The 27,616-nt window shown below is 37.7% G+C and overlaps 1 protein-coding gene across 1 annotated transcript in view; it reads left to right on the plus strand.

The window, feature by feature from the left end:
* The window catches only part of LOC123840037 (ovostatin homolog 2-like), a 48,316-nt gene extending 33,281 nt beyond the window's left edge, over window positions 1-15,035 (plus strand). The window contains 15 exon segments of the mRNA XM_045869790.1: window positions 1,229-1,347; window positions 2,156-2,207; window positions 2,967-3,050; window positions 3,889-4,065; window positions 4,817-4,898; window positions 5,675-5,831; window positions 7,812-7,886; window positions 8,729-8,894; window positions 9,666-9,877; window positions 10,878-11,087; window positions 11,541-11,665; window positions 12,726-12,816; window positions 13,178-13,246; window positions 14,279-14,381; window positions 14,983-15,035. Coding sequence (XP_045725746.1) covers window positions 1,229-1,347; window positions 2,156-2,207; window positions 2,967-3,050; window positions 3,889-4,065; window positions 4,817-4,898; window positions 5,675-5,831; window positions 7,812-7,886; window positions 8,729-8,894; window positions 9,666-9,877; window positions 10,878-11,087; window positions 11,541-11,665; window positions 12,726-12,816; window positions 13,178-13,246; window positions 14,279-14,381; window positions 14,983-15,035 — 1,775 coding nt within the window.
* The last annotated feature ends 12,581 nt before the right edge of the window (window positions 15,036-27,616 follow it).

Genomic DNA, 27,616 nt, shown 5'->3' on the forward strand with positions numbered 1-27,616 from the left:
TTTCTTAAAAAGAAATGAGACAAAACACAGCAACAAGCAAAAACAAGAATAGTAAATTGGTTATATATATATAGGCATACAGTAATACTAAACAAAAGAAATCTCTTTTTCTTTTTTTTTTAAAGATTTTATTTATTTATTTGACAGAGCGAGACACAGTGAGGGAGGGAACAGAAGCAGGGGGGGTGGGAGAGAGAGAAGCAGGCTTCCCGCCGAGCAGGGAGCCCGGTGCGGGGCTCGATCCCAGGACCCTGGGATCATGACCTGAGCCGAAGGCAGACGCTTAATAACTGAGCCACCCAGATGCCCCAAGAAATCTCTTTTTCAATCATCTAGTTTTTATAAGTAAGGAAACTGAAGATCAGTTTTAATTGCATGACCTATGATTCACAAGAAGTTAAAAAAAAAAGATTCCTTGCTAGCATTAATTTAAATCTAATGCCCTTTCCACTATGTCATATTTTACTATTTTTGTTCATTCAGACTTGGGAGAAGTTAGGAGTCCTGGGTATTTGATGTTCTGTGCCCATATCGGCATATGTAACCTTGATAAGCAGTTACCAAGGAATTGGCTCTGTTGGCTTTGCAAATTATTATTTTTCCTTAAAATTTCTTACTTTTTAATTAAGTAAATGAGTCACTTATTTTTTGTTTGGTTGATTTTTGGAAACTTCTTTATCTGAGTATAGTTGGCTCACGATGTTATATTAGTTTCAGGTGTACAGTGATTCAATATCTCTATAGGTTATGCTGTGCTCACCACAAGTCTAGCTACCATCTGTCACCATACAAGGCTGTTACAATCTATTGACTCTGTTCCCCATGCTGTGCCTTTTATTCCCATGACGTTCATTCCATAACTGGGGGCCTGTATCTCCCTCTCCCCTTCACCCATTTTGCTCATCCCCCCAACTCCTTTCCCTCTGGCAACCATCAGTTTGTTCTCTGTATTTATAGGTTTGATTCTGCTTTTTGTTTGTCTGTTTGTTTTGTTTTTTAGATAACAAATATTTATTTAATATAAGGGATCTTGAAACAGGTACAGGTAAAACAGAACATACCAAATTATCTTCAGGCAAGAGAAAGAGCAAGTCATTTTGGTCTAAGCATAAATATGATAATAGTATGCAGTTCATTCAATTCAAGATGTGGTTCATTTGACTCTAATCATTTCCCATTACAGGAGGGGCCAATCATCATTTAACTTATATTCGGGAATGTTTTCCAGGTAAAGTGAGTATCACTGCAGTTGCTGAGTCCAGACAAAGTAGTGCCTGCCCAAAAGAAGGACCTGAGCAGCAGAATCTAAACTGGAAAGATACTGTGGTCAAAAGTCTGTTGGTAGAGGTATGTACATGCAAAACTGTCAAGCTCTTCCAGATAAGAAGTAAGTTAAATATGAAAAGACATTCTTTTTGAACAGGCTTAGTTAATTGACTAGAGTTACTTTTACACCAGATACATCATTTTATATGAATTAAAACAGCAATAAAAATGAATCATGGAGCACTACATCAAAAACTAATGATGTAATGTATGGTGATTAACATAATATAATAAAAAAAAGAAAGAAAGAAAGAAAAATTTAGAGGAAAAAAAAATTCATCCTTTCTTTAATTAATACCTGACCCCAGGATAGTAAAACTTAACACTTGAAACAGGCTTGATGATATCTTGCTTACTCCTGCTCACGTTTCCTGTAGGCCTGTTGCTCTTCCCTTCCTTTTTTTTAACTGACTCTCAAATCCGAGACAAAACTTCTTGTCCTACACTCCCGTGTCGTTCTCATCATCCTCAAAAAGAATTAACACTTGTCAGTGCATATTTCTCACGTTGCCTCTTGGCCTTTCCATACTCTGCAAAACACTTTCGTTTATCTATTGGAGATGCTAGACAGGTTCAGAGGAGTTGAGAGTGTCCCACAATGACATCAAAGTTATCTCTGTCCGAACTATGGGAACACAGGTTCTAAAGTGGGTCTTGGTAATGTACAGCGACTTTCAAACTTAAACAGAAGGGGGTGATGAATGCATCATCTCCCAGGGACAAACTTGTGCCAGCCATGTCTATATGAGCTAATGCTTGATTATGTTTCCTACGTGGAAGGTGACCCAGACTCATTATTTTGTGCTTGTTTTTGTTTACTCTTTGACAGGCTGAAGGTATTGAAAAAGAAATGACTCAAAGTTTCCTTATCTGTACAAAAGGTAAGAGGACCTTTTAGGCGGTCAAATTAGTCCCAAAGAAAAATTATCAATAGGATCAGTTTATGTCCTCTCCTTCTACATTGATTTCTTTGCCACTGAGTCAACTCAGTGATTTCCTTTTAAGTACCTAGTGGAGGATTACCTCATTTCATGCCCTATCTTCACTGTATAATTTTGGCTAACAAAAAGTATATTTATTTATGAGATTTTTTTTTTTTTAGTTCACCTATGACATTGGTCTGCCTCACCCCATTTTTCCCATCTTATATATTTTTGGCTCCTCTCATCATGATCGCAGCACAGTATTGGACAGAGGAAGATCAGAATTATGCCCTTTGTACTCTTGGGATAAAGCATCTGAGAGCTACATCACTGCCCCTCGATCACCTGCTTTGTGGCCATCTTGTTGATGCTGATCTGATTTTAGTGGGAGTCTCCAAGCTTTTCCTTTTGTGTGTGCGGTTTTATATACCATAGTCAGTAGTTTTTTACACTTTTTTCATACATAAGTAGTTTAGGCACTAAACTAGGGGAAAATAAGGGCCTTATCCAATGCACACATACACATACCATTTTCTGAATGTACTGTTATTCTAAACTAGATCAGAAATGTCAGTTTCATCTTTTCTAACAAGCAACTTGCAAAATAAAAGTAAATAATGGAATCTATTTCCTAATATGTTTGTCCCGCATATCTGCTGTTATTGTTTATAAAAGAAAGTTATCATATTATCTTTTTTATCACTATTTTCTTTCTAGGGACCAAAGCCTCCAAGCAGGTAGTTTTGGACCTGCCAAACAGTGTAGTAGAAGGATCCGCCAGGGCCTTTTTCACTGTTGTGGGTAAGTTGGTTAAGTTTTGTTTTTCACGATGATTTGAAAATTTTGATTGAGGTAATCTTAAAAAAATAATAATAATTAAAATAACAGGATGGAGAGACTTTTCTAAAGTATTAGTTGGAGGGAAGTACTGTTGAAGGTCATCCTCTTGTTTCCATGTGGGATCTGAAGGGCTTACAGTAGTACCACTTTCAAATCTATGTCCCTAGGAAACACTTGTTTTGCTGGATGATAACTGGCATTTAGAAAGCAAAGGCTTCTTTTCATAGTTCATTCATCTGAAATATTAAATTCCCTTTTTTAAAAAAAGACTGTATTTATTTATTTGACAGAGAGCACAAGCAGGGGGAGTGGGAGAAGCAGGCAGAGGGAGAGGGAAAGGAGGCTCCCTGCAGAGCAGAGAGCTTGATCCTAGGACCCTGGGATCATGACCTGAGCCAAAGGTAGACCCTTAACTGACTGAGCCACCTAGGAGCCCCTTAAATTCCCTTTTGAAGCATGAGAATAAACTCTGCTTGTTCAAGATGGCGGGAATTTCCTTAGTAACAGGAAAACTCATGCACAATAATAACAACAAGCAAACAAACACACACTTTTCTAACTTCCCCCTCTCTCTGGTAATGAGATTTTCAGAAGTATTTTTCATACCAGAAACTCCTTTAACTTCACCCTTCATGCCTATCTCCTCTTTAGAATTACCTCATGAGAACTTTCCTTGTCTCCACCTTTTAAATGCAATTTTAAATATTTCCTGCTTCCACTATGCCTCTTTTATCCATAGTTATTAATGCTGAGATGCCAACTAGAAGCAGTAGTAACCTTCTGCTTTTTTTATTTTTAGGGGATATTTTAGGACTTGCAATGCAAAATCTGGAGAATCTTCTCCAAATGCCCTACGGATGTGGAGAGCAGAATATTGCCCTAACAGCATCAGACATCTATGTCCTTGACTATCTGAAATCTACTAAACAGTTGACAGAGGAAGTTAAATCTAAGGCTCTCTTTTTCTTGTCTAACGGTGAGACCACTTAAGTAATTTCTGCCCATAAAAAACAAAGTCAATTGTTACTAATACTAAGATGTCACAAAGCTATTATTATGAGGTTTTCTCAGGGAGAGAAAGTGGGTCTGAACTCTGAACTGGGGTGCTCTGAGTCCTCACTATTCTTTTTTTATTTTTTACTTCAGTATCTTTGTGGTCATTTAGCTTCATAACTTAAAACAATAACATTTCAAATTATAAGCCCAGTTTTTTTTAATCTGAATATTTTGCCAAGCTACCTTGTTTGTTGCTACTGTTACTAATAGTAGCTATAAGTAGTTCACTTACTAACTTCTATATTTGTTTGCTCAGTGGTGTTCCATTGCAATGAAGTGATTGGATTTGTATGTAGAAAAAGGGTATATAAATCTTGTAAAATATGTTAGCAAGGAAAGGCCCAAGGGTATAATTCCTTCAGGTTTTCTTTTCAGAAAGATAACACAGAAGTCAATTAACCTTAATGAAACGGTATTAAACGATTGGTTAAGTACCTGTTACTGAGCTGGGCATAATCACATGTAATATCTTGTCATTAAAACCCTATAAAGTAGGACTTAGTTTTTCTCACTATGAATAGAGACCCTGAGTTTCAGAAATTAAACCTGAAATGATCAATCTAGTAATTTATGTCTGTCTAAAACCCAAACACGGGGCTTGTACTATGCCATTCTTTTTCTTCTAATTTTCTTAGATTAAAAAGATAATTTCTTATGGTTTTTTACTTTAGGTTATCAAAAGCAGTTGTCTTTCAAAAACTATGATGGTTCATATAGTGTGTTTCGGCAGAGGAATCAGAAAGGAAGCATGTGGTAAGAGATGAAAATTTTATTTTAAATAATATAGGAGTGATCTGAGGAGGGCATGAGACGGTCTGAGGGAATTGAATATGGTGGGATTTGGAAGCAAAATGGGTTTCAAAGTGAATTTACAGAGATGAATCGGAGAAGCTAAAGTGTTTGATTCTTCTGATTCTAATGCGACCATGTCAATTTGCCTAAAAGTTTCATTTACTGACATCCCCCTGAAAATGGCACAGGCTAGTCCACACTTCTCAGAGACCCATGTAGATAGACAGGGGAGAGGAAAGTAAAACTAGAAGTCCCGAGGGGCGCCTGGGTGGCTCGGTCAGTTAAACATCTAACTCTAGATTTCAGCTCAGGTCATGATCTCAGGGTCTTGAGATCAAGCCCCCCATTGGGCCCGCCCTCTCCCTCTGCCCCCCCCATTCTCTCTCTCTCTCTCTCTCTCTCCCTCCCTCTCTAAAAAACAAACAAGAAAAAAAACCTAGAAGGCCCCACCAAATTGTACCCATTCCATCTCCATGTATAGATAATCCAATGAACCATAAGGCAAGAATCTTGTTTGTAAACATGCTGAAATGACCCACTCTTCTTTTTACATATTGATATTCATAACATTTTCTTGACCCAAAGGAAAAATGCACTATCAATAAAGATGCTTCACAGTCAGCATTAGCCAAATTAGATGCGTCCATTATCCAGAGGGAACAATGGTGATGAACCCTTGGAGTAGATGACATTTCTTTCTTATCTAACTTTTGTCTAACTGGTGATTTGCATTACAGGCTCAGTGCCCTTACTTTTAAGACACTAGAGAGAATGAAGGAATATGTTTACATTGACGAACAAGTTCAAAAAGAGACCTTAATCTGGCTTTCAAGCAAACAGAAAATAAATGGCTGCTTTAAAAGTGATGGCAAGCTTTTCAACAATGCCTGGGAGGTGAGAGACAAACAGAACGAGGCTTTCCTTGCCCCTTTGTATTGCCTACCTTTCCTATCTCTGATCTAAGTAACTTGGAACAGGAATATTTTTCCTGTGAATATTACACTTTCTGAGTCTGCAGGAGTCATAGGCCCATGGTGTATTGGTCAACAGGATCATTCCACTACATGCGTGCTAACCCTAGCTAGACTTAACTCCTCATGAATCTGTGGGTTGCTTTGCCGTCTTTAGTTCTTCCATACAACTAGTCTCCTTCAGTGGATAAACTGAAAACAGGAGAGAAGGAAGAGAAAAGAAACCTAGAAAGGAAACATCCATAAATTTGGAGCCAGACAATATGTCAGGGGTCGGGGCCCCAAATAGGGAATTCATTCCTATTTATGGATGTTCAGGAAGAACATCTAATAATTTACAGCATTTCAGTGAAACACTCTTCCGATACCTTCTCAAGTCAAACCATAAAGGCCTCGTTTGCTGTAGGTCAAAATGCAACTGAGATGAACCATGTCCTTGATGAACCATGTCCTTGATGGTACCCTCACCTTCCCTTTCCCTTTCCATATTTAGGTAAATCACTAGGCATTTTCCCTTCTGATTTCCTGTCTTTGCAGATAGCTCTCCACCTCCATTCCATCCTGTGTGTCCTTTATTCTCCTAACTTTTGTATTTCCCTCTGAAAACAATCCCTCTGATTATGATACTTTCGCATCCCCTAATATCATCTGAAATAGTCTGAGCTTTCCCTTTATATCCTTCTTAATCACCACCCCTATTCTTGGATGCTGGACCGTAAAGCTAGTCCACTTCAAAACATGTACAAATGGCCACTCTGTGTGGAATTTCATTTAATGCAAATTGTTTTCAAATTGTTATACTGTGTGTGTGTGTGTGTGTGTGTGTGTAGAGTTGGGAAGGAGTAAGAAGCAAAGGAAAAATAAAAACCTATACTGCAGTGGAATGGGGATAGAACTTGGTGTAATTTAAATGGATCCCCACATCTTACTTTAGTGTTTCCTTCTACAGTTATTTGCACCTTGAAAACTAGGCTCCTCGGATATTCATTTTCTAAAGAAGAAAGAGGTCACCTTTTGCTTAAATAGAGAAAATGAGAGGTTTATACCAGATCAGTGGATCTCCAGTGCCATCTGAATGCTGTTTGCATTAGTATCATTAGAGTACTCATTCATTTCCCTGTATCTTGTTCCTGACTGAATCAGAATCTCTTGTGCGGATGCTGGTTTATTTGAGGCTTAAGTTCCCCGCGGCATTTTTGTGCACTGTCAAGTTTACAATTGTGTAACTTAAAAATGCTTTTCTGATTTTACACTGTAAGAATCTACGAGACCTGACTATTGTTAGCCATTAGGATACTTTTCCAGGGATGTTCAGGCAGCTTCACAGAAACTTTCTGCCCCACGGCAATAGAAATTCTTTGTTTGCTTTTCCAAAGTAACAACAAATAGAGTAAAATAAAATCATATGAATTGCTTGGAATTCATGCCCAAGACTAGGTCACATCAATAGATGATATATGTCATTAGTATACTTGAGATTAATGGTATTTTTTATTTCATTACTATAATGAATCTTGGTGGATTCCTAAATAGCATAGTTATTAACCATTTAATTTTAAAATTACAATTAAGGTTGTTTTTTTTTGTTTTTGTTTTTGTTTTTGTTTTTAAAGATTTTATTTATTTATTTGAGACAGAGAGTATGAGAGGGAGGAGGGTCAGAGGGAGAAGCAGACTCCCCGCCGAGCAGGGAGCCCGATGCGGGACTCGATCCCGGGACTCCAGGATCATAACCTGAGCCGAAGGCAGTCGCCCAATCAACTGAGCCACCCAGGCGCCCCTATTTTTTTTTAATAAGGGTATTTGTTCTAGTGTTTCTTTCATACTTCATTTCACTTCAGAAGAATAGCTCTTTTTTTTGTGGTCTGCTGTCCTGTCTGATTAATTGTCCCTTTCTGTTTAGGGTGGAGAAGAAGAGGACATTTTACTCACTGCATATGTTGTTGGAGCCTTCCTTGAAGCTGGACTCAATTTCACTGTATGGCTTCCCATCATTCTTGAGTCCCAGTCACTTAAATGCACATTAAATCAATTATGGATTCAGAGTGATCTGAAATTCTCAGACTGAACGAAACATCAAGAGAGCGTTTAATTCATTACCACCCCTTAAGTGAATGCTGCTCAAAGTTTTTTTGATTTGTAGAAACTGGTGATGAGCACTCTTTTGAGTTTTTCTCTAGGGAGAATACACAACTGCACACACACAGAAGCTTTTCATACCATTTCGGGTATTGAAATGTCTCCTGAAGTTCAGCCATGAATTTCAGGTTAAGAACCCCTATTCTATGTATATAAATAACCCAATATTCTGTTTGTCTAGCCAATTCAGTGTGTAAACATTTTCAAATTAAGCATGATTCACATTGGCTACCCCCAATCCCAAATTCAGATTATCTGACTCAAAAATCTATTCCTGAACTAAGATAGCAGGAATTTTCACTGTCATTAGTATATCTCGAAAATCATCTTTAGAAATATAAGCCTCTATTTTAGGCATTAAAACACCTTGGTCTAAAAATAAATTCATTCATATGCTTTGCCGCATGGAAGAAATACATATTATTAATTCAAATATAACTGATGAGATATAAAGCTACTATTTTCATATTACTTACACATTTTATTTCCCAAATCCTAATATCACCATTAAAAATAAATTCCAACAATATTTATAAAGTACAATGCATGTGTGTATATGAATAGGTTTGTATGTAAAATATAACTCAAGGTTATATACATTTTAAAGAATGATTAAATATTCAGCAAGCTTATGAAGTACTCAGGTATTATTTTAAAATATATTATCCTTCTCTTGACTAGTTTCCTGCTCTACGAAATGGGCTCTTTTGCCTAGAGGAGGCCCTGGAAGATGGGGTCACTAATGGCTACATCCATGCAATTCTGGCTTATGCTTTTGCATTAGCTGAAAGAGAGAAGCAAGTGGAATCCTTACTGCAGATCCTGGATCAATCTGCTACCAAAACAAGTAAGTATTATTCACTTTTACTAACGGGGATGACCTTGAGAATAAAGCGATGAAACTTACTTCGCAATCATATGGGAACCCTATCTTCACTATAGTTTGCTTCTATTTCTCTTACGGAATTTCTCAGTGGCCCCTTTATCTTTAAAGAACGTTATATATTTTCTACTTCCCTCTTTCTCCTTTCTGCTAGTTTCTTTCCAAATGAGTGAAGTAAAGGAAATCAAGCATGATGACCATGCCATAGACCACGTACCATTTTTAACCTTAGGAAGTTGCTATGGGAGGCCATATTAGTGTGCTAGGGCCACCATAACCAAATACCACCAACTAGGTGGCTTAAACAACAGAAATTTATTTTCTCATGGTTCTGGAGGCTAGAAGTCCAAGGCTGAGGTGTCAACTGGTGTGGTTTCTTCTAAAGTCTTTCTCCTTGGCTTAAAGTTGGGTGTCTTCTCCCTCTGTCTTCACATGGGCTTTCCTCTGTGTGCCTGCCTATCTGGTGTCCCTTCTGTGTATCCAAATTTCCTCTTCTTATTGGAACACCAGTCATAGGCCCAGCCTAACAGCTTCATTTTAATGGAATCACCCCTTTAAAGGCCCTACCTCCAAATATAGTCACATTCTAAGGTACTGGAGATTAGGACTTGAATCTGTGAATTTTGAGGGGACACACCTCAGCCCACAGCAGAGGCCAGGAGTGGAATTTGCATGTTCTTATGTGTAATTCGTGGTGCTTATAGGGACTACGTGAAAACTCTTCCTTTTCCTCAGATAATGTAATCTATTGGGAAAGAGCAAAGAAACCCAAGACAGAAGCATCTCCATCCTTTATTCCTCACGCACCTTCTGCTGAGACCGAGAAGACTTGTTATGTGCTGTTGGCTGTGCTTTCCAAGAAAACTCCCGACCTCACTCATGCGAGTAAGATTGTGCAGTGGCTTGCCCAACAGATGAACTCCCACGGGGGCTTCTCTTCCACTCAGGTAATTGATGTGGTCCCGATATTAATAACAATATGTGTAATGCTACTCTTCAATAATCTAGACAGCAAAGGTAATCACAGAAAATGCCTCCTGAGATGAAGAATATTTGATATTATGTATCCTATTATTTAGTCAACAGCTATTTGTTGGGCCATTCTTGTGTAACAGTCACTAGTAAGAATTCTCTATACACAAATGAATACACTAAGCCTCTTTTCAAGGAATTTATGACTCATTTATACCTCCACTTATGCAGAAATAGCATACAGGTCTAAAAGAGATTGTTGTCATAAAGTCTTGATGATAAGTTCGATATCCAATGATATACTATGATACTACGTATCAACCAACCAGGGAAAAAGATTTCTCTCTATTTTTGTGATGTATACTTTGGGAAACACAAAGGAAAGGAATGAGTAACAGAAGAAATGGGTATAAAAAGAATAGTGGTTTATGTCTTAACAGGAAAAAAATTAAAATTCAAAGAAATGCAGTTTCATTCCCACAAAGGAAATTTTTACTTCCCTCCTTACTTTCTTTGCTGTAGCCTTAGTTTCTGAATAAAACCATATGTTAGTGAATCTGCCAATATCCTTTTCTGATTCTGACTCCTTTCCTCAAAGATCGATGGGCATAAGCATTGTCCAAGGCAGCCAAAATACTGAGCAAATTGACATAATGTAAATATTATTATATGATAATAATGTTATATAAACAATATTACATTAGGTCTATTTTTAGGAAAGATTGGGCACTATTTTCAATATCAGAGATTACACTTTGTAAAATCCTTTAGACTACTGAAATCTAAGATTTGTTGAGGGAGACTAAATGACAACAGTTGCATAAGCAAATGTATCTTCCTATTGTTTAGGATTTGCTTCTTGGCGTTCCATTGACTTAGGAATATTTTTACGGACTGACTTAAAGTTCATGGTCAAATGATGACTTATATTTCATCATAACAAGCTTAGATCTTTGCTTCTACTGTTCTTCGCAGGATACTGCCGTCTGTCTTCTTGCCATAACCCACTACATGAAGTTCACCTTCTCTGATGATCAAAACACTGTCACCTTTAGCAGTGAAGAATCCAATGAGATTTTCCAGGTTAACAATGACAATCGCTTACTGGTCCAGCGGTCCGAACTAACAAAAGCACATGGACACTACACAGTAGGTGTGGAAGGACAAGGTTGTGCATTTATCCAGGTAATAGAAATCTACCTGAAACAGAGACAAATATTTGCCAGTTAAAGAGGTAGGCTACCCTTTCAGTTATAGATGGAGTGTTATTTTACCATTGTGTATTTCCATTATTATCTCTGTTCTTTGTCTCATTGATATTTTCGAATCAACAGCTGAAAATGCAAGTTATTTTATGAAGAGATACTTACTCTTAAGCATAGCTGGATAACTGAGGAGTTTCTTGAAGAATGTCACAGTTAGAAAGCATTCTGACATCTCTCCATCATGTCAAGATTATTCGTTTATGTAAAAATTCTTGCATCTTCTGAAAACTGAACAATTACATTTTACCTTATCCCTGATGGTAAAGATGTAAAATAAGGTGCAATAATAATGAAAATAGAGAAAAAATAAGTCCTTCAGTTCTTACTACAGGATAAATGAAAGGATTGTCTCCTGATTTGCTATTCTTTCTAGAGTACCCTGAGGTATAATATACTACTACCTGAAAAAGCATCTGGATTTTCCCTTTCCTTAGAAATAATCAAGAAAAACTCTTCAGATACATTCCAGAGTAATTTTGACCTGACAGTAACCCTCAGGTAAGTGTCCCATTTTGATATCAACTCCTGAGTTAGAAAGAGGGTAATAGAGGAAAAAAATAATTGTTTGAAACAGTAGCAAAATCAATATTATGATGGTAACCCCGAGGAGTTCATATGTTGGTGGTGATATTTCTATAACATAGTCTCTTTCTAGCTCTCTGGGTATATGTCACAGTTTAGTTCTTACAAAAGTAAGATTTATACTGTAGGCAAGTACCAATTTGAAAGCTTCTGCCTCACTGATATTCCAGCAATGCCTCCATTGTTTTGTGTGTGTGTAAGTACTGTCAGAGCTGGACAACGGAGATACCATGTTTCCTCTTAAAGACAAGCACAGGTGGGCCAGCATCAGAAAACTTAGGGCTGCTTATTCTATAACTGTGTAGAGTAAAATTTTAGATTTTTATTTTTTGGAGTAGACCAAATAATTCTCTCGAATTAAAATATAATTTATAGGTGCCAGAGAGTTTTGGCCCTCGTTAATATGTGGGGAAACAGTGAATAAAACTCATTTGGGGGATTTATCTTAGGATTTCCAAATGAAAATCTCTTAAACATCAGAGCTGAGATACGAACTACATACACCATGGAACTCTCAACTTCGTGTCCCAACAATGCTGTCCAGAGTTAGGGACGTAATCTACATGGCTTGGGGACATGCCTACACTGAGATTCTGCCAACATCTTGCTTTCTAAACAAAGATATCCTTTAAGTATTGTGCAAATCTAAGGCTAACATAGGTATATGTGATATGAATTTATCAGCTTTTGTTTATAAGCTAAGACTTTGAGGCCTCAGGTAAGCTTAAAAGAGACTGGGGAGATGCCAGGTCCAGATAATTCACTCTTTATTCCAACTTATGTGTCTATTGTCACTCTAGTTGTGCCTATTCTCAGATGTTTAAGAGTGACTTTTTTCAAGTGTTCCTCTTCAAGAGCTTTTTGCCTTTGCTCCAGACATATAACCAGTTGGTATCTATGTATCCACTATCCTTGCCGTAAGATAGGTCACTTTTCTGGACTGTTGTCTAAACTTGTGTTTGTTTTTAAATTTCAGGTATACTGGAATTCGCAAAAACTCCAATATGGTCCTTGTTGATGTAAAGATGCTGTCAGGATTTACTCCAGTCATGGCATCCATTGAGGAGGTAAATAATAGAGGTCTACACTTTCAGCACAGAAAAAGCAATGGTGTGTAAATAAAATAATTCGTTAGCCAAATAAAGTCATGCAGTTCTTCCTTTAAACAAATTTATTCAGAGTTCATGTTTATTTTTGCCGTAACGCTGGAGAGACAGTGTTCTTAATTTGTAGCAATTGGCAGTCATTTTTCCCACAGTTCATAATTTAGCTCTTTATTTAGTCCCTACTTGTGTTTATAAAAATATCATGGGAACATCCATACTATAGATTCATGACAACCGGTTAAGTAAAAAGCATGAAACATTCAATATGGGAAGGTATTCTTTAATATTTATTCTCCATCCCTCCCTGCCAATTTCTATAAAGCTTGAAAACAATGGCCAAGTGATGAAGACTGAAGTCAAGAATGACCATGTTCTTTTCTACTTGGAAACTGTAAGTCGAGCAATAACTGTTTTTTCTTCCATGGCTTTCTCTTCTTTTCTGAAGGTAATTGGATGCTTGTTATCTTATTCACATGTAAATGAATATATATCCAGTTGACCCTTGAACAACACAGGTTTGAACTGTATGGGTCCACTCACACAGGATTTTTTTTAATGAATGCAGTACAATACTGGATTGACATATATTCTCTCTTCCTTATGATTTTTCTTAGTAACATTTCTTTAGCTTGCTTTATTGTAAGAATACAGGATATAATACATATACCCTACAAAATATGTGTTGTTTATGTTATCGGTAAGGCTTCCGGTCAACAGTAAGCTGTTAGTAGTTAACTTTTGGGGAAGTCAAAATTTATATGCAGATTTCAACTGCACAGGGGTTGGTGCCCTAAACCCCTGCATTGTTTGAACGTCAGCTGTATATATGAGAGGATTTGTCAAAAAATACAGGACACTAAAGATGATCAGTGTTCTTCAGTCCCACTGACAATCTATCTTCTCCCTGTTGACTCTAACATTATCTCATATACGCCTTGGCTACTTTACTAGGTGACTCTCAAGTCAGAAATAGCATTTCCCTGTTTTTCATTCCTCACAGCATGTAACATAGTATGGCCACAGAGCAGACATATAATCCTTTTATAGTCTGACCTGAACTCCAACAAAGGCTGCTATGAGTTTTAGAGTCATCCCTTCTATATGTACATCATTACCATTCACATAAATGCCTACATTACCCTAATGCTTTCAACTAGATTTCTTGCACCTCAGTATAAGCAATGGAACTTAAAATTTCATATAATTTAATGTCACCAAACTCATTATTTTGTCATTATTTGTCATTATACAAGATCCTGATACCCTAGATCTCTTTAATTAGGTAAATCATGAACTTCTGGACATAATTTGCTCTGTGGTTTTCTTTTTGCAGACCTGCTGATGTATTTATACCTAATGTATTTATAATCTGTGTCTTTGTGTGATGCAGACCTGATATATTTATACTTTCTATCTTTTACAGGTTTTTGGTATGGCAAACCATTTTACTTTCTCTGTTGAGCAAACCAACCTTGTATCCAACATTCAGCCAGCCCCAGTTATGATCTATGATTATTATGAAAAAGGTAGGCAAGCAAAGCCCATGCCCTGAAGCTACGGAACATTATGTCTATATCTAAGACTCCCTGAGCCCATAAATTTTCCAAAATCATCCTCCATCATCAAAGACTAAATGATGACTGGTTTTACTTTATATACTGATATTTTTTCCTCCCTGATATATCTTCTGACTGGGTCATTTTCCAGTTACCGGAGTTTTTCAACTCCTGGAATCCTCTTGATAACAGTGTGAGAGATCTCCCCTTTAACTTGAAATACAAACCATGCTGAGCCTCAAGGTCTCTTTGTTGTTATTTTTGTTGTGTTAATGCCAAGACTCACCATTTCATGCAACCTGGATGGACTTTGATTTGAGAAGGGGAGCAGGCAATACTCTGAAATGTTATAGGAAAGTCATGATAGATTAGGTTCCAAAACAATTACTAAGATGTTGTAAAGACCATAAAAATTTTCCCTGGAAGGTCAATGCTGTTAGTTACTCGTTGAATGTCCAAGTCTGTCAAGAAGTGATTGACTGTCTTGTAAAATTATTGGAAAGATTATGTCTTAATCTGGCTATAGAAAGTTGGAGATTTAAGAAGGGTGAACTTTCCCTTTATTTTCCAGATGAATATGCCCTTGCTTCTTACAACATCAACAGTGTTTCAGTTTCCCAGTGAGACAAATAAAGCTCAGGAAAAGGTAAGAAAATTACAAATATCGAGAACATTGAAACCATTGAAAACACATCTGGTGCTAAAGTGAAAACCTAAAAAAGATACAATGGATGAAGCAAAGAGAAGTCTGTGGTAAGTCACAGGGTTTGAATAGCTATGTGCACCAGATGAGTATTCTGATAGTCATTAAGATTTTATTTATTTCTTTAAAATAGCTTTAAAGAATTTACAACTATATATGTGGTTTTTATCCATGTCTCATTTTTAAAAATCACTCATCTTTGTTTTACAGCTTGATAGGTCATTAACTACATAAGTACCTATATGTACACATATCCACATATATATCATATATGTATGTGTGTGTTTGTGTATGTTTGCATATATGTATGTTTGCTTAGCTATATCTATATATTTATTTATATATACACACCCACAGTTATTTATTGTTTAAATGATGTTTTTAAATCCAGGTGGAAAACTATTTACTTTCAACAAACTCATTCTTCTGTTATCAAACCTGGAAGAAAACCATGAACCACCTCCTGTACTGGATATACTGTAATCTGCCATGACTGCTTATCAGATTTTATTTCTTTATTATCCCATAAAGCGCTCTCATTTCTCATCTGAGTCTGTGATTTTCTTTTCTTTCAGTATATTATACATAATTTTCATCCTAGAAAACTCAGGACTTTCTTTGATGGCAATTTGCTATTTATTGTCATCAATTCGGAATTTAAGCTTTTAGAATTACGGTGTACATAATATGGAATCCTACAATATCCAGAGAAAGAGCAAGAAAACCAGGGTCAGTGAATGTGGGGGAAAGGGACTAAGTTGGAGAGGACTTCATATGAGCTCAAGGAAATGAAAGAAACACACACAACACAAAACACACAGACTCTTCTCCATGAAATATCATCAAAGAATGGGGGAGAAGAACTTAGAAAGTCATAAATTAATTGGTGGATTTTTTGAGTTCCCATACTTGATTGAGAGGGTAATCCAAGGGTATTTTATCTTTTTTAAAAAGTATTTTATTATACTGATCTTGTCACTTATTACTGAAAAGCAATATTTAATGTCTATCCTTTGCTCAACTTAACACTACCGATAGAGCAATGAATTAATATTGAGAAAACCGAGGCAGGAAGAAACTGGAGAAAATAAGGATAGAAATGAAAACAATTTCTCTACTGACTTTCATACAGTCTTCTAACCCTGCTGAGACGCTGCTATAGGCAAGAAACAGACACACATAAATTCTCCAGTTGGGGGGTTAAAAACAAAACAAAAAAAAATTGGAAACAGAGTGTCCTCGATCTATCATCAGTACCCAACAAATTAAAAATATAGTATTTTTAATAGACGATGGTTAGACTTACTTATTTTTGTAGTCTCCCTGCCCAGTATATACTGTTAATAGTGCCTAATTACAATTGGGCTCTTAATAAATGTCTATTAATTGATTCATCATAGATAAACGGCTGGTGTCAGTCCACATCTGGTGCTACAAAAGTTTATTTCACTGTGTTAAGAATTTCTTTATACCTTCTCGGTTCTCTTATTTTACCAAAACATGGCACATCAGAGGCATAGCTATGACATCAGTACTCATGGTTTTAAAAACACCTCAGGCTCTATACATACTTGGGGATTTCACTGACGGGAAAATAGGACTCTTCCAGTAAATTTTGTGCTAAAGTTTCAGGTAAAATAAAGGGAATTTGCCTTGTGGTAAATAGTGTCTTTTTGTGGGAAACTTTTTTTTCTGCCTAAATAATTCTCAATCCTCATTTTATTTATTTAAGATTTTTTTTTTAAAGATTTTATTTATTTATTTGAGAGAGAGAGCACGAGCACAGTGAGGGGCAGAGGAAGAAGCAGACTCCCTGTTGAGCAGGGAGCCTGACACAGGGCCCGATCCTGGGGCTCGATCCTGGGACTCCCGGACCATGACCTGAGCCAAAGGCAGACGCCTAACTGACTGAGCCACCCAGGTGCCCCTCAATCCTCATTTTACTTGGCATGTATTAAATAGTCTGCTGACATAATAAAATTGTTTCTCAAATTCTAAGCAGACAAGGACAGCATGGGAAGGTCTAGCACTGACTATGCTTTGAGGCACAGAGAAGGTCTAGAATTTAATGTTTACATTTGCAAAATTTCTTGGTGAGTATGGGAGGTGACGGGGAGCTGAGATCCAAATATCTTCTGAAGAATAAAAGACTATTGATGACCAATATAGCTCTGTGGCTTGCCCTTTGCATTGAAACCCCTTTCCAGTTTATGTTGGACAGAAAACCAAAATCATTTCCCTGGTCCACACTTTAATATAAAATGGAGCATATTGGACATTCCAGTTTAGGAATGGGAAATGCCATTTCATTGTTCAGTGGGAAATGCCAAGTTTTGATGTGATTGTGTGTGTTTGTGTGTATGTGTGTGTATTTAAGAAGGGATGTTTAGTAAACTAGACCACCAGGGTGTATTTCATGGAGGATGTATAGCTGTGATCTAGATGAGGCTCATGCTATCAAAGCATCTCATGACACTTGGCTCTCTACACAAAAGTACTTGGACAATGGGAATAATCCATTCCCTCTACCATGTTTTTATGTAGCAATCACACTTTTTTGCCTTTTGAAATAAGTTATGTATATACATTTAACAAGTACATGAAATACTTAACCATAACATCCCCTTTACTGTCTTCTAGAAATCTCATCGGGCACCTGGGTGGCTCAGGTGGTTAAGCGTCTGCCTTCGGCTCAGGTCATGATCTCAGGGTCCTGGGATCGAGCCCAGCATCGGGCTCCCTGCTCAGCGGGGAGTCGGCTTCTCCCTCTCCCACTCCCTCTGCTTGTGTTCCCTCTCTCACTGTGTCTCTCCCACTCCCCCTGTTTGTGTTCCCTCTCTCGCTGTGTCTCTCTCTGTCAAACAAATAAATAAAATCTTAAAATAAATAAATAAATAAAAAAGAAGTCTCATCTTCTTTGGCCTCCTCCTCATTCTGTCAACTTTTTTCTTATTTCTCTTTTCTTAGGTCTCAGCCTCTTTCATTTTATTCTTTTATTTTTCTTCCATCATCACTTAAAATTTTGATTCCTCCCTCCCCATAATGTACACATTTCCTTCTCACTGTCAGATAATTGTTGATCTTTTCTTAGCTCCACTTTCTTTTCCCAAACATTAAATCATGTTTTTCATCATGATTCTAGCAAGTCCTTTTCTCACTATACACATTAAAAATCCTGTGAAATTAAAATTTATGTCTGTATTTTTATGATTTCCAAATAATGCCTTCCTATCTACATCTTAACCCATGAATCCCACTGTCTACCATACTTTAGCCAAATGTCCCACAGGTACCTCAATAATATCCAACATTTACCTCCAAACCAGGTTCTTTTACTGAGATTCCTATCTCAGTGTGTGACAATATCATCACTAAAAAGTTACCTAAGTATCAGCCTTAACCCCTCCCCTGTCTCATCTCCCACATTCTTCTTGTTACTGTTGATAATGGACCTGTGTTGACCTACCACATGAATGACTCATTGATCCACTTTTAGCCACACTGCCATGCTGCCTTAGTTCAGACCACCAGTCTTGAGTGCCTATATGTGCCAAAAACCTCTTCTAGATGGTCAGGTTATATCAGTGAATGAAAATAGTAAGAAACAGCTACCCTTGTGGAGCTTACATTTTAACGGGAGAGATATACAATACATGTAATAGAATCAAACAACATATGTATAGGCATAAAATCAGCAACATAGATAAGCAAAATGTAAGAAATTGGAAGGTGATAAGTGTTATGGAAAATAAAAACTGTAGAGACGGGTGAGAGGATCCAGAACTTCCAAGGAGATGGGAAGAGGAGAAGGACTGGAATCATAGGTCGATTTAGGTTCAACCTCATTTAGGCAGTGACATTTGAGCAAAGGTTTGAGGGAGGCAGGGAGTTAGCTACATAGCTTTCAGAGGGAAGAATACTCCTGGCAGTGAGAGCAACTAGAAAAACAGGAACTTGTGTTTTGCTCTGGCCTCGGGGTGCTTTTGGATGAATCATACTTGTTAAGCCAATCACATTATCTCAGTTCCCTCTGACAGTGGGTGGTGTCCATGGGGTCAGGTTCCCGAGATGGAGATCTGTGTGTAGGGGGTTTGACTAAGGAGGGCTTTAAAGAATAACACCAGTGGAGGATAAAAGAATCTGGATTGTACAGGGAGAGGAGTTGAGCTGCGACAGATCCCAGTAAAAATTTCAGCCCATAGAGAGCTTTGGTGCTGGGATGGGCTTTTAGAATTCTCCCATCTTAAGTCTAGGGATCCAGGTCTTTATACCACCACAGCACCCATTATGGGAAACCAAGCTGCCCTTACAGAGAAGGGGGAACTTGGATGAAAAGTCTCTCTGATACTGAGGGAAATTTTTAGAGCTGAATTCGTCTGAGAGCCAATAGCCACCAACACTTCTAGAAGTGGTGTTGAAGGATTGCAGGGTTCTTGTCTCACAGAGTCAACGAATGAATCTCAGGGACATAAGAGGGTGAAGTGAAGTGAAAGTTTATTGAGCGAGGGTGAGAGCAGGAAAGATAAAGCTCTCTAGAATTAGAGGGGTCCCGAATGGGTTGGCAGTATGGGATTTTAGTGGCAGTCTTTTATCGAGAACTTGACCAGGAAATTTGTGGCCTTGAGATTCTTATGCCACTTTGAGCAAGGACTATTGATAACATCCTTAATGACTTACTTCTTTGAGGTCTGGTCATTTTCTGTGATTACGATGTAGCCACCAAAGAAAAACTCTCTAACATCCAGGGCCAGGTGGTCTGGTCTATTCTCTTATTCACTCTGGCTTAGCCCTTCTGCCTTCCAGGAATAGTTTCAAAGCCCAGCTAGGGGTCCCCTATCTCTCCCTGCCTATACGTTAACCCTTTCCTTACTCACTGGAATTATGAATATTTCTGCCATAGAGGAGAATATATAAAGGACACACCACAGATCACTCCTTTGGTCTAGCAATGAGATATAGGAACCAAATCTGACTAAGGCCCTATACAGAGATGCCTCCTGGGACAGCATCTGGAATGATTTTGCTCCTTGGTAGAAAAAGAGAGAGAGAGAGAGAGAGAGAGTCAGGAGATTCAGGAGAAGAACTCTTTTTCTGCTGACTCCTTTGTTTAAGATTGAGATATGATTGGGAATAAATAACATTCGGTACTGCAGAAGGCAAGCTGTCACTAAAAAGGCAAACAATACTGACCCACCGAGTGGCAGAGCAGAAAGAATGAAAGAAACCCCTTGATGGCATTGATAAGCTGCTGAACCCACGCCAGTACCACCTTCCTCAGAATTTGTGACAGAAGAGAGAAATGTCTGATATTTCTAAGTCTCTGTTAGGCATTCTGTTACTTGCAGCTGATAAAGATTTTCGCATCATTTCTCCCCAATTCTTTGCCTTTTTTTTCCCTATCGTATCTTTACACAGAACTTGTGATATCTCCTTTTTTAAGTTCTTTCTAGATTACTAATCCCAGGGAAATCATTTTGGAGAGGGGCCAGAACAGGTGCTAACTGACCGACATGAATCACTCGTTCACAGTAATGTTCTTCACAACTAGAACTTTGGGTGTGTGTGCGTGTGTGTGTGATATTACATCTCAACAGGGACTTATCCAAGGTTTTCTGTGTGTCAGGCGCTGTACTAATCACTTTTTTTTTTAAGTGATAGAAGTTTATTAAGTGAAGATACAGAAAAACCCCTCTGATAGGGTTGCCCACAAGGGCCTTTAGGGCTGATCTTTTATAGAAAGCTAACCAGGGAACTTAAATCCTTTTTTTTTTTTTTAAGATTTTATTTATTTATTTGAGAGAGAGAATGAGAGACAGCGAGCACGAGAGGGAAGAGGGTCAGAGGGAGAAGCAGACCCCCTGATGAGCAGGGAGCCCGATGCGGGACTCGATCCCGGGACTCCAGGATCATGACCTGAGCCGAAGGCAGTTGCTTAACCAACTGAGCCACCCAGGTGCCCCAACTTAAATCCTTTTAACATCTCTACTGATAACACCTTCAATGGCCTACTTCCTTTTTAGGGTCTGGTTATTCTTTGTTGGTCAAGGGTGATTATCATAAAGACACCCACCCCTCACGCCTAGGACAGGGTGGTCCTCCACCCCACATGCCTTATCTCTGGTTTCCCCATACCTCCATATTTTGGGGATTTCTGTGTACTAATCACTTTAAATATATTAATTTATTTAATCCCCACAACAAGCTTATAAAGTATTGTTATTATCATTCTCATTTATGGACAAAGAAAGAGAACCACAGGGAATTTAAGTAACTTAGTCAAGGTCATCCCTCTGGTAAGAACTAGGATCCAAACACCAGCTTGGAGGCTCTAGAGCCTTTGAACTGTAACTGCTTTGCAAAGAAAGGAAGGAAAATTCTGCACACAAATCACAACCTTAACATACTAATATTGAAAAGATGAGGTGAGTAAATGTGATTTCCTTTGGGCTACAACAAAAGTAGGACTTTATTTATGCAAACAGATTGCATTTACTGCAAACTTTTCCCAGCACGGTGCATTCATTCCCAGTCACGCTCTGCCTGAAAGACTGTCTGCCTCTGTTGGCAAAAAGATTCTGGAAATTTTTATAACTTGCCAGAAAAACTTTGATGCCAAAATCAAAACAAGTTTACAGACACCTTATTACTTTTGGTAACAGTAACTCCGAAGAGAACACTGTGAGCCTGCTACCCCTGACAGAGCCCCACCACAGGTACGTACTCTGCGGGTCTTCACACAAAGAGAGGTCTGAGGGGAGAAAACAGATGAGCATTGCTTACCGTCTACTGCATGAAATATCTGCCTGCTGAGGTTATGGGTAGAATTCTCATCAAGAGCAAGTTCCACAGAGGGAAGGACAAGTCCTCATGTGTTACGTGACTCGTAATGAGTTCCTGGCAGATTTCTCTAAGCCCTTTAGCCTCTACCTTAACACTGAATGTTATGCAAAGAAATGATAGTCAAAATTTGCAAAATGGTTAAGGTTCTTCCCAGAAGTTTCATATTTTAATATTAAAAATTATAAATACCACCTGTACTTTAAAGAAAGTGAAGCAAGAAAGGTGGGGAGGACAGAACAGAAGTTACACTTCAAAATTAACTTTGGAACTGAGAATATGTTTTCACTAAGATGGGAAACATTATTTCGTCTTTTTCTTTCTTATTTTGACCCTTCGTGAGCATTTATTACCTGTTACTTTTTAATAGTATATATTGCCTATATGCTTTTCCATCATTTTTCAATGTAGACAAGAGTAACTGTATATAAAATGTCTTTGTATATTAAATACATGAATATATTGAAATAAAAGCACACAGTATCTATTAATAACATGATTGCAGTATATTCACAAATACACAGACTTGGACTTATGTCTTCTTTATATTTCATTTTGATAATTACCAGACTCATTCTCTTGATTACATAAAGGAAGTCACTGCTCTTTTGAAAATATTTACCATAAAGTGAACCCAAGATGCATTTTAGACTAGAGCAATGATCTTGAAATTAAGAGCGTTTGTTTGGACCTCTTTATTAGTAACTATGAGGAGGCCTTATCCCAAGATGAAATATATCTCTGTCTTACAGGATGAAAAAAATGTACAAAGGAGGGGCGCCTGCGTGGCTCAGTCAGTTAAGCGCTGCCTTCAGCTCAGGTCATGATCCCAGGATCCTAGGATGGAGCCCAGCCTCTGGCTGTCTGCTCAGCGGGGAGTCTGCTTCTCCCTCTACCCCTCCCCCCACTCATGCTTGCATGTGCATGCACGCTTTCTCTCTCTCTGAAATAAATAAATAAAATCTTTTAAAAAAATGTACACTGGAATGTATGTGAATAGAAAAAGGGGGATTTACCGTATGTTGGAAGTGTGACGCCAATTTTGCCTGATTAAAAATCCAACCTGAGAACCAGAAGCAACTGTTCAGCATTCCTTATAGAAATAACATTCTTATTCATTGAATTTATCCTAAAAACCTTGTGTGTATCTGTGTTTTGGGGTACATACATATTTCTGTTATTGTTACTATTTCACATTTAAATTTCACATTTAGACATCTAGATAACTGTTACCAAATTTAGAGAGTGTGTTTGAGAGATACACACACATACACACACAATGGCTACTCCAAAAAATTCACTTTGGAGGTTCCGGGGGGACATCTCAAAGCAATAAGCAATCATAGTCTCAGTCAGATGCAACTGAATTACAATCAGAGGCAAGTACAAATAAGATTAAGAGAATCATTCTCAGAGTATTATAATTCCATGGAAAAAGAAAATAAACCATAATTTCAAACATGAGCCCCAGATAGAAAATTATAAGGGTAGATACTACAAATTTTAGTTGCTAATTGGCAATCTAGAGAATTCTCATATAGAGAAGTCAATTTAGTGAGCTTAAAGGTAGATATATATTTATTTATCAGAGGAGTAGCTATTCAAATATTTAATAATTATGATTGTCTCTACCAAATCAGGTCAGATTACATGTATATGTGTAAATTTAAACTTAATTATTTCATCTTATTCATCTTAATTCATCTTATTAAAAGGAAGTGTTATGCAAATATTTCCTCATTCAACAAACTTAAACATTTATAGTAATTACCTTGTGTTTTCGAAACTCCTCATGTTGAATTTCCTCTAATTGATGTTAGATTTAAGGCATCCAAATGACAATATGTTAATAAAGTCTTAGAAAACGTTTGACTTCCAGATATGCCCCACTGCTGGTATGATTTATATTCCGCATTTTAATTAATACAGATGTCCTAAATGTAAGCTCCATTTCAGAGTCACATCTTGGAGGGAGTGTTATGACAAGGGGGAAAGAAATGCCAAGGGATCAGTAATGGGAAAACATAAAGAGAAGTAGATTTTTATTGTTGCTTTTCATAAGGGATAACATACATGATCACCAATCTGAAACTGCTTCCTATCTGTAATGTAGAGAAGTCTTAGGTTAAAGGCATAAAGGCATAGTCTTGGTCAACTAAGTGGGACCAATTTTCTTTAGGTTTGGCCAAAATCTTCAAAGTAAAGAATCACACAATACAAGGCTGTCTTTTTAGAAAGAGGTCAGTGAAAATATAACAGGAAGAAAACACAAGTCAGTACCTCCTTAAGTTGGCCATACCCTGTGCCAACCTTGTAAAAGAAAAAGGTAAGCAATTCAGCCAGCAAAATTGAGTTTATTCAAGAATAGCAGAGGAGTTACATACAATTTGACACAAAGTATAGTGAACCAAAGGCAAGTCCAGAGAACAAAGGAAAACAGCCTCATTTTCTAGAGGAAAGGGGGAAGTTGTGCTTTTTTTATTTTATTTATTTATTTATTTTTATTTTTTGAAGATTTTATTTATTTATTTATTTGACAGAGAGAGAGTACAAGCAGGCGGAGCAGCAGAGGAAGAGGGAGAAGCAGGCTCCCTGGACCCTGGGATCATGACCTGAGCTGAAGGCAGACGCTTAACCAACTGAACCACTTAGGCGTCCCACCAACTGCAATTTTTAAAAAAGATTTATTTATTTATTTATTTAAGGAGAGGGGGAACAGAGGGAAAGAGAGAATCTTAAGCGGACTCCACACCCAGCATAGAGCCTGACACAAGGCTCCATCTCACAACCCTGAGATCATGACCTGGGTTGAAATCAATAGTCCGACGCCCAACCGACTGAGCCACCCGGGTGCCCCTGCTAACTGCAGTTTTGAGTTAGGTTTCCTTAACATATTTTCACATCCGAATACTAGATGATGACTGGTTTTGGTCCTTTTTATTATCTGGAATGTGCAGTAGTGGGAACCCAGCAAAAGACACTATTGGTTGGAAAGATGCATCTTTCTCCATTGAAAGAACAGTGTCTAATTCTGGGTTACACTGTCCCACCACTATTAAACCACTGTCTAAATGGGTTTTTGCTTTAAAAATATGGGGATCAGGAGTGCTTCCTTCATTGTGATATATATATATATATATGTATAATGAACATTCTTTGGCTATAAAAAAAGAAGGGAATCCTGCCAAGGATAGACCCTGAGGGCATCGCATCATGCTAAATGAAATAAGTTAGAGAAAGACAAATAGTGTATAATCTCACCTATATGCCGAATCTAAAAAAAAAAAAAAAAAAAAAAAACTTAGAAAAAGAGATTAGATTTGTGGGTACCAGAGCTGAGGGATGGGGGAGGGGAATTGGAGGAAGACGGTCAAAAGGTACAAACTTCCAGTTAGAAGATAAATGAGTACTAGGACTGTAATGTACACCATGATGACAATAGTTAACACTGCTGCATAGTGCATTTGAAAGTTGTTAAGAAAGTAAATCCTGGGGCGCCTGGGTGGCTCAGTCGGTTAAGCATCTGCCTTCGGCTCAGGTCGTGATCCCAGGGTCCTGGGATCGAGCCCCGCATCGGGCTCCCAGCTCCGCGGGAAGCCTGCTTCTCCCTCTCCCACTCCCCCTGCTTGTGTTCCCTCTCTCGCTGTGTCTCTCTCTGTCAAATAAATAAATAAAATCTTTAAAAAAAAAAAAAAGTAAATCCTAAGAGCTTTCATCATGAGAAAAAAACATTTTTCTCCTTTTTTTGGTATTTATATGAGATGATGAATGTTAACAAAACTTAATATGAACTTAATCATTTCATAATATATGTAAGTCAAATCATGATACTGTATACCTTAAACTTATACAGTGCTGTATGTCAATCATATCTTTAAAAAAAGAGTGCTTACTTCAAACACATCATAAGGTGGGTTCAGTGAATAGATGTTCTCTTTCTTGCTAGCATTAAACTCTCCTAATTTACTCCCTAAGAATATGCTTAGTTGCGAGCAGAGGCAAAATTCTATGCAAAATCTGAAACCGACTATAAGCCATAAGTAACTCAAAAGGTGCTTGTGTTTATTAAATATTTAAAATAGCATTGGCATCTACTAAGGGCTTGTAATAGTCTCACTATTAGAAAGTTAACCATAGAACAAAACATACCAGTAGTGCCTTTGAGATTCTGACAGCCACGTGCGGTATGACATAAAAGCAAACATTTATACGGGAACATGATATTCTGTAATAGAGATATGCACCTGAGTTACGGGAATTTAAAGCAGTGCCAACTAATTTCATCTGGGGATTCATGAAAGTTTGAAGTGCACCATGAAGAAGGAGATACAGAGCTGACAGAAAGCAAGCCACGGAGAGACATTCTAGACAGGATTTAGCACATACACATGTACACGGAGAGACAGAGTGTGTGGCTCATATAAGAAATTGCTTATGTTTTCATGGAAACTAGCAAAGCGTGTCCATAGGGAAGTGCGCAAGGTAGTGAAGAACCTTTTTAAGAAGAAACTTGCTAGAGTTTGGGATTTATCCTGTATGTAATTATGGACCATTAAAGAGTTTTTAAAGAGGACATAATATTACTAATTTGCATTTTAGGGGGAAAAAGTTGTTCTATTGGCAGTGTAAAATGATTTCCCACTGTTTCCAATAAAAGGGCAATATTAGAGGCAGAGCTCAGCAGAAGAAATCCTTTGTGATGCATAACGAGATCACAGCAATCATGAGATTATCTCCTAAGAGTTTCTTATTTAGTGAAAACCCTAGAGATAAAGTAACACAAAATAATTGGCCATAGTCTTGGAAAGGGAAATAAGCAAACACAATGCAAAAAAGTGATAAATGCTTCAGTGTCCTGCCAGGATACCTTTATTTCACGGATCCGGGCCTTGATAAGGCTTACCTAGTCCACTCAGACACATCTTTACACGGTTCCCTAATGGAATGATACAGTGATCTCATTATCTCCTGGAAGTCCTCTTAAGTTTTTAAGACAAATTGCCCCACTACGTTCCTGAACCCGACCTATCAAAGAATATAAAGAGATGTACCTTGAAAAGTAATGGGGTGGGGGACAGGAAGCACATCTATATTGCCCTCACTTCATATGTGACCACCACCTATCTGCTTTTTGATATTTATACATTAATCTTTCCCTCTTCTTCTGCCAAATTCCTGAAGACATAACACCAGTCCACACTGAAAATTTTACAGGCAGTTATTGATGGCCAAGTTGTTGCAAATTTAGCCATTTAAAATTCTTTTTTTTTTTTTCTTAAGATTTTCTTTATTTATTTGTCAGAGACAGAGTGCACAAGCAGGGGGAATGGCAGGCAGAGGGAGAAGCAGACTCCCCACTGAGCAAGGAGCCCAACTGGGGACTCGATCCCAGGACCCTGAGACCATGACCTGAGCTGAAGGCAGACTCTTAATCGACTGAGCCACCCAGGTGTCCCCAGCCATTTAAAATTCTTAAGAGAAGACCCATAAATTATCTAGATACATTTTTTAACTTTGTTTTACAGTTTCACATTTGGCATTTATCATACATAGAAATACCCTACACTTGTCATTAATGAATTATTAGAGGGTTTGACCAGAATTATCTGCCTCGCTGAAAAGCTGGATACTTGTTTGGCCCTTCTTTTTTTTTTTTTTTAAAGAT

The sequence above is a fragment of the Mirounga angustirostris genome, unplaced genomic scaffold (assembly GCF_029215605.1).
Source record: "Mirounga angustirostris isolate CCGP_5_RB_7025 unplaced genomic scaffold, mMirAng1.0.hap1 SCAF_5, whole genome shotgun sequence".
Classification (NCBI taxonomy): Eukaryota; Metazoa; Chordata; class Mammalia; order Carnivora; family Phocidae; genus Mirounga; species Mirounga angustirostris.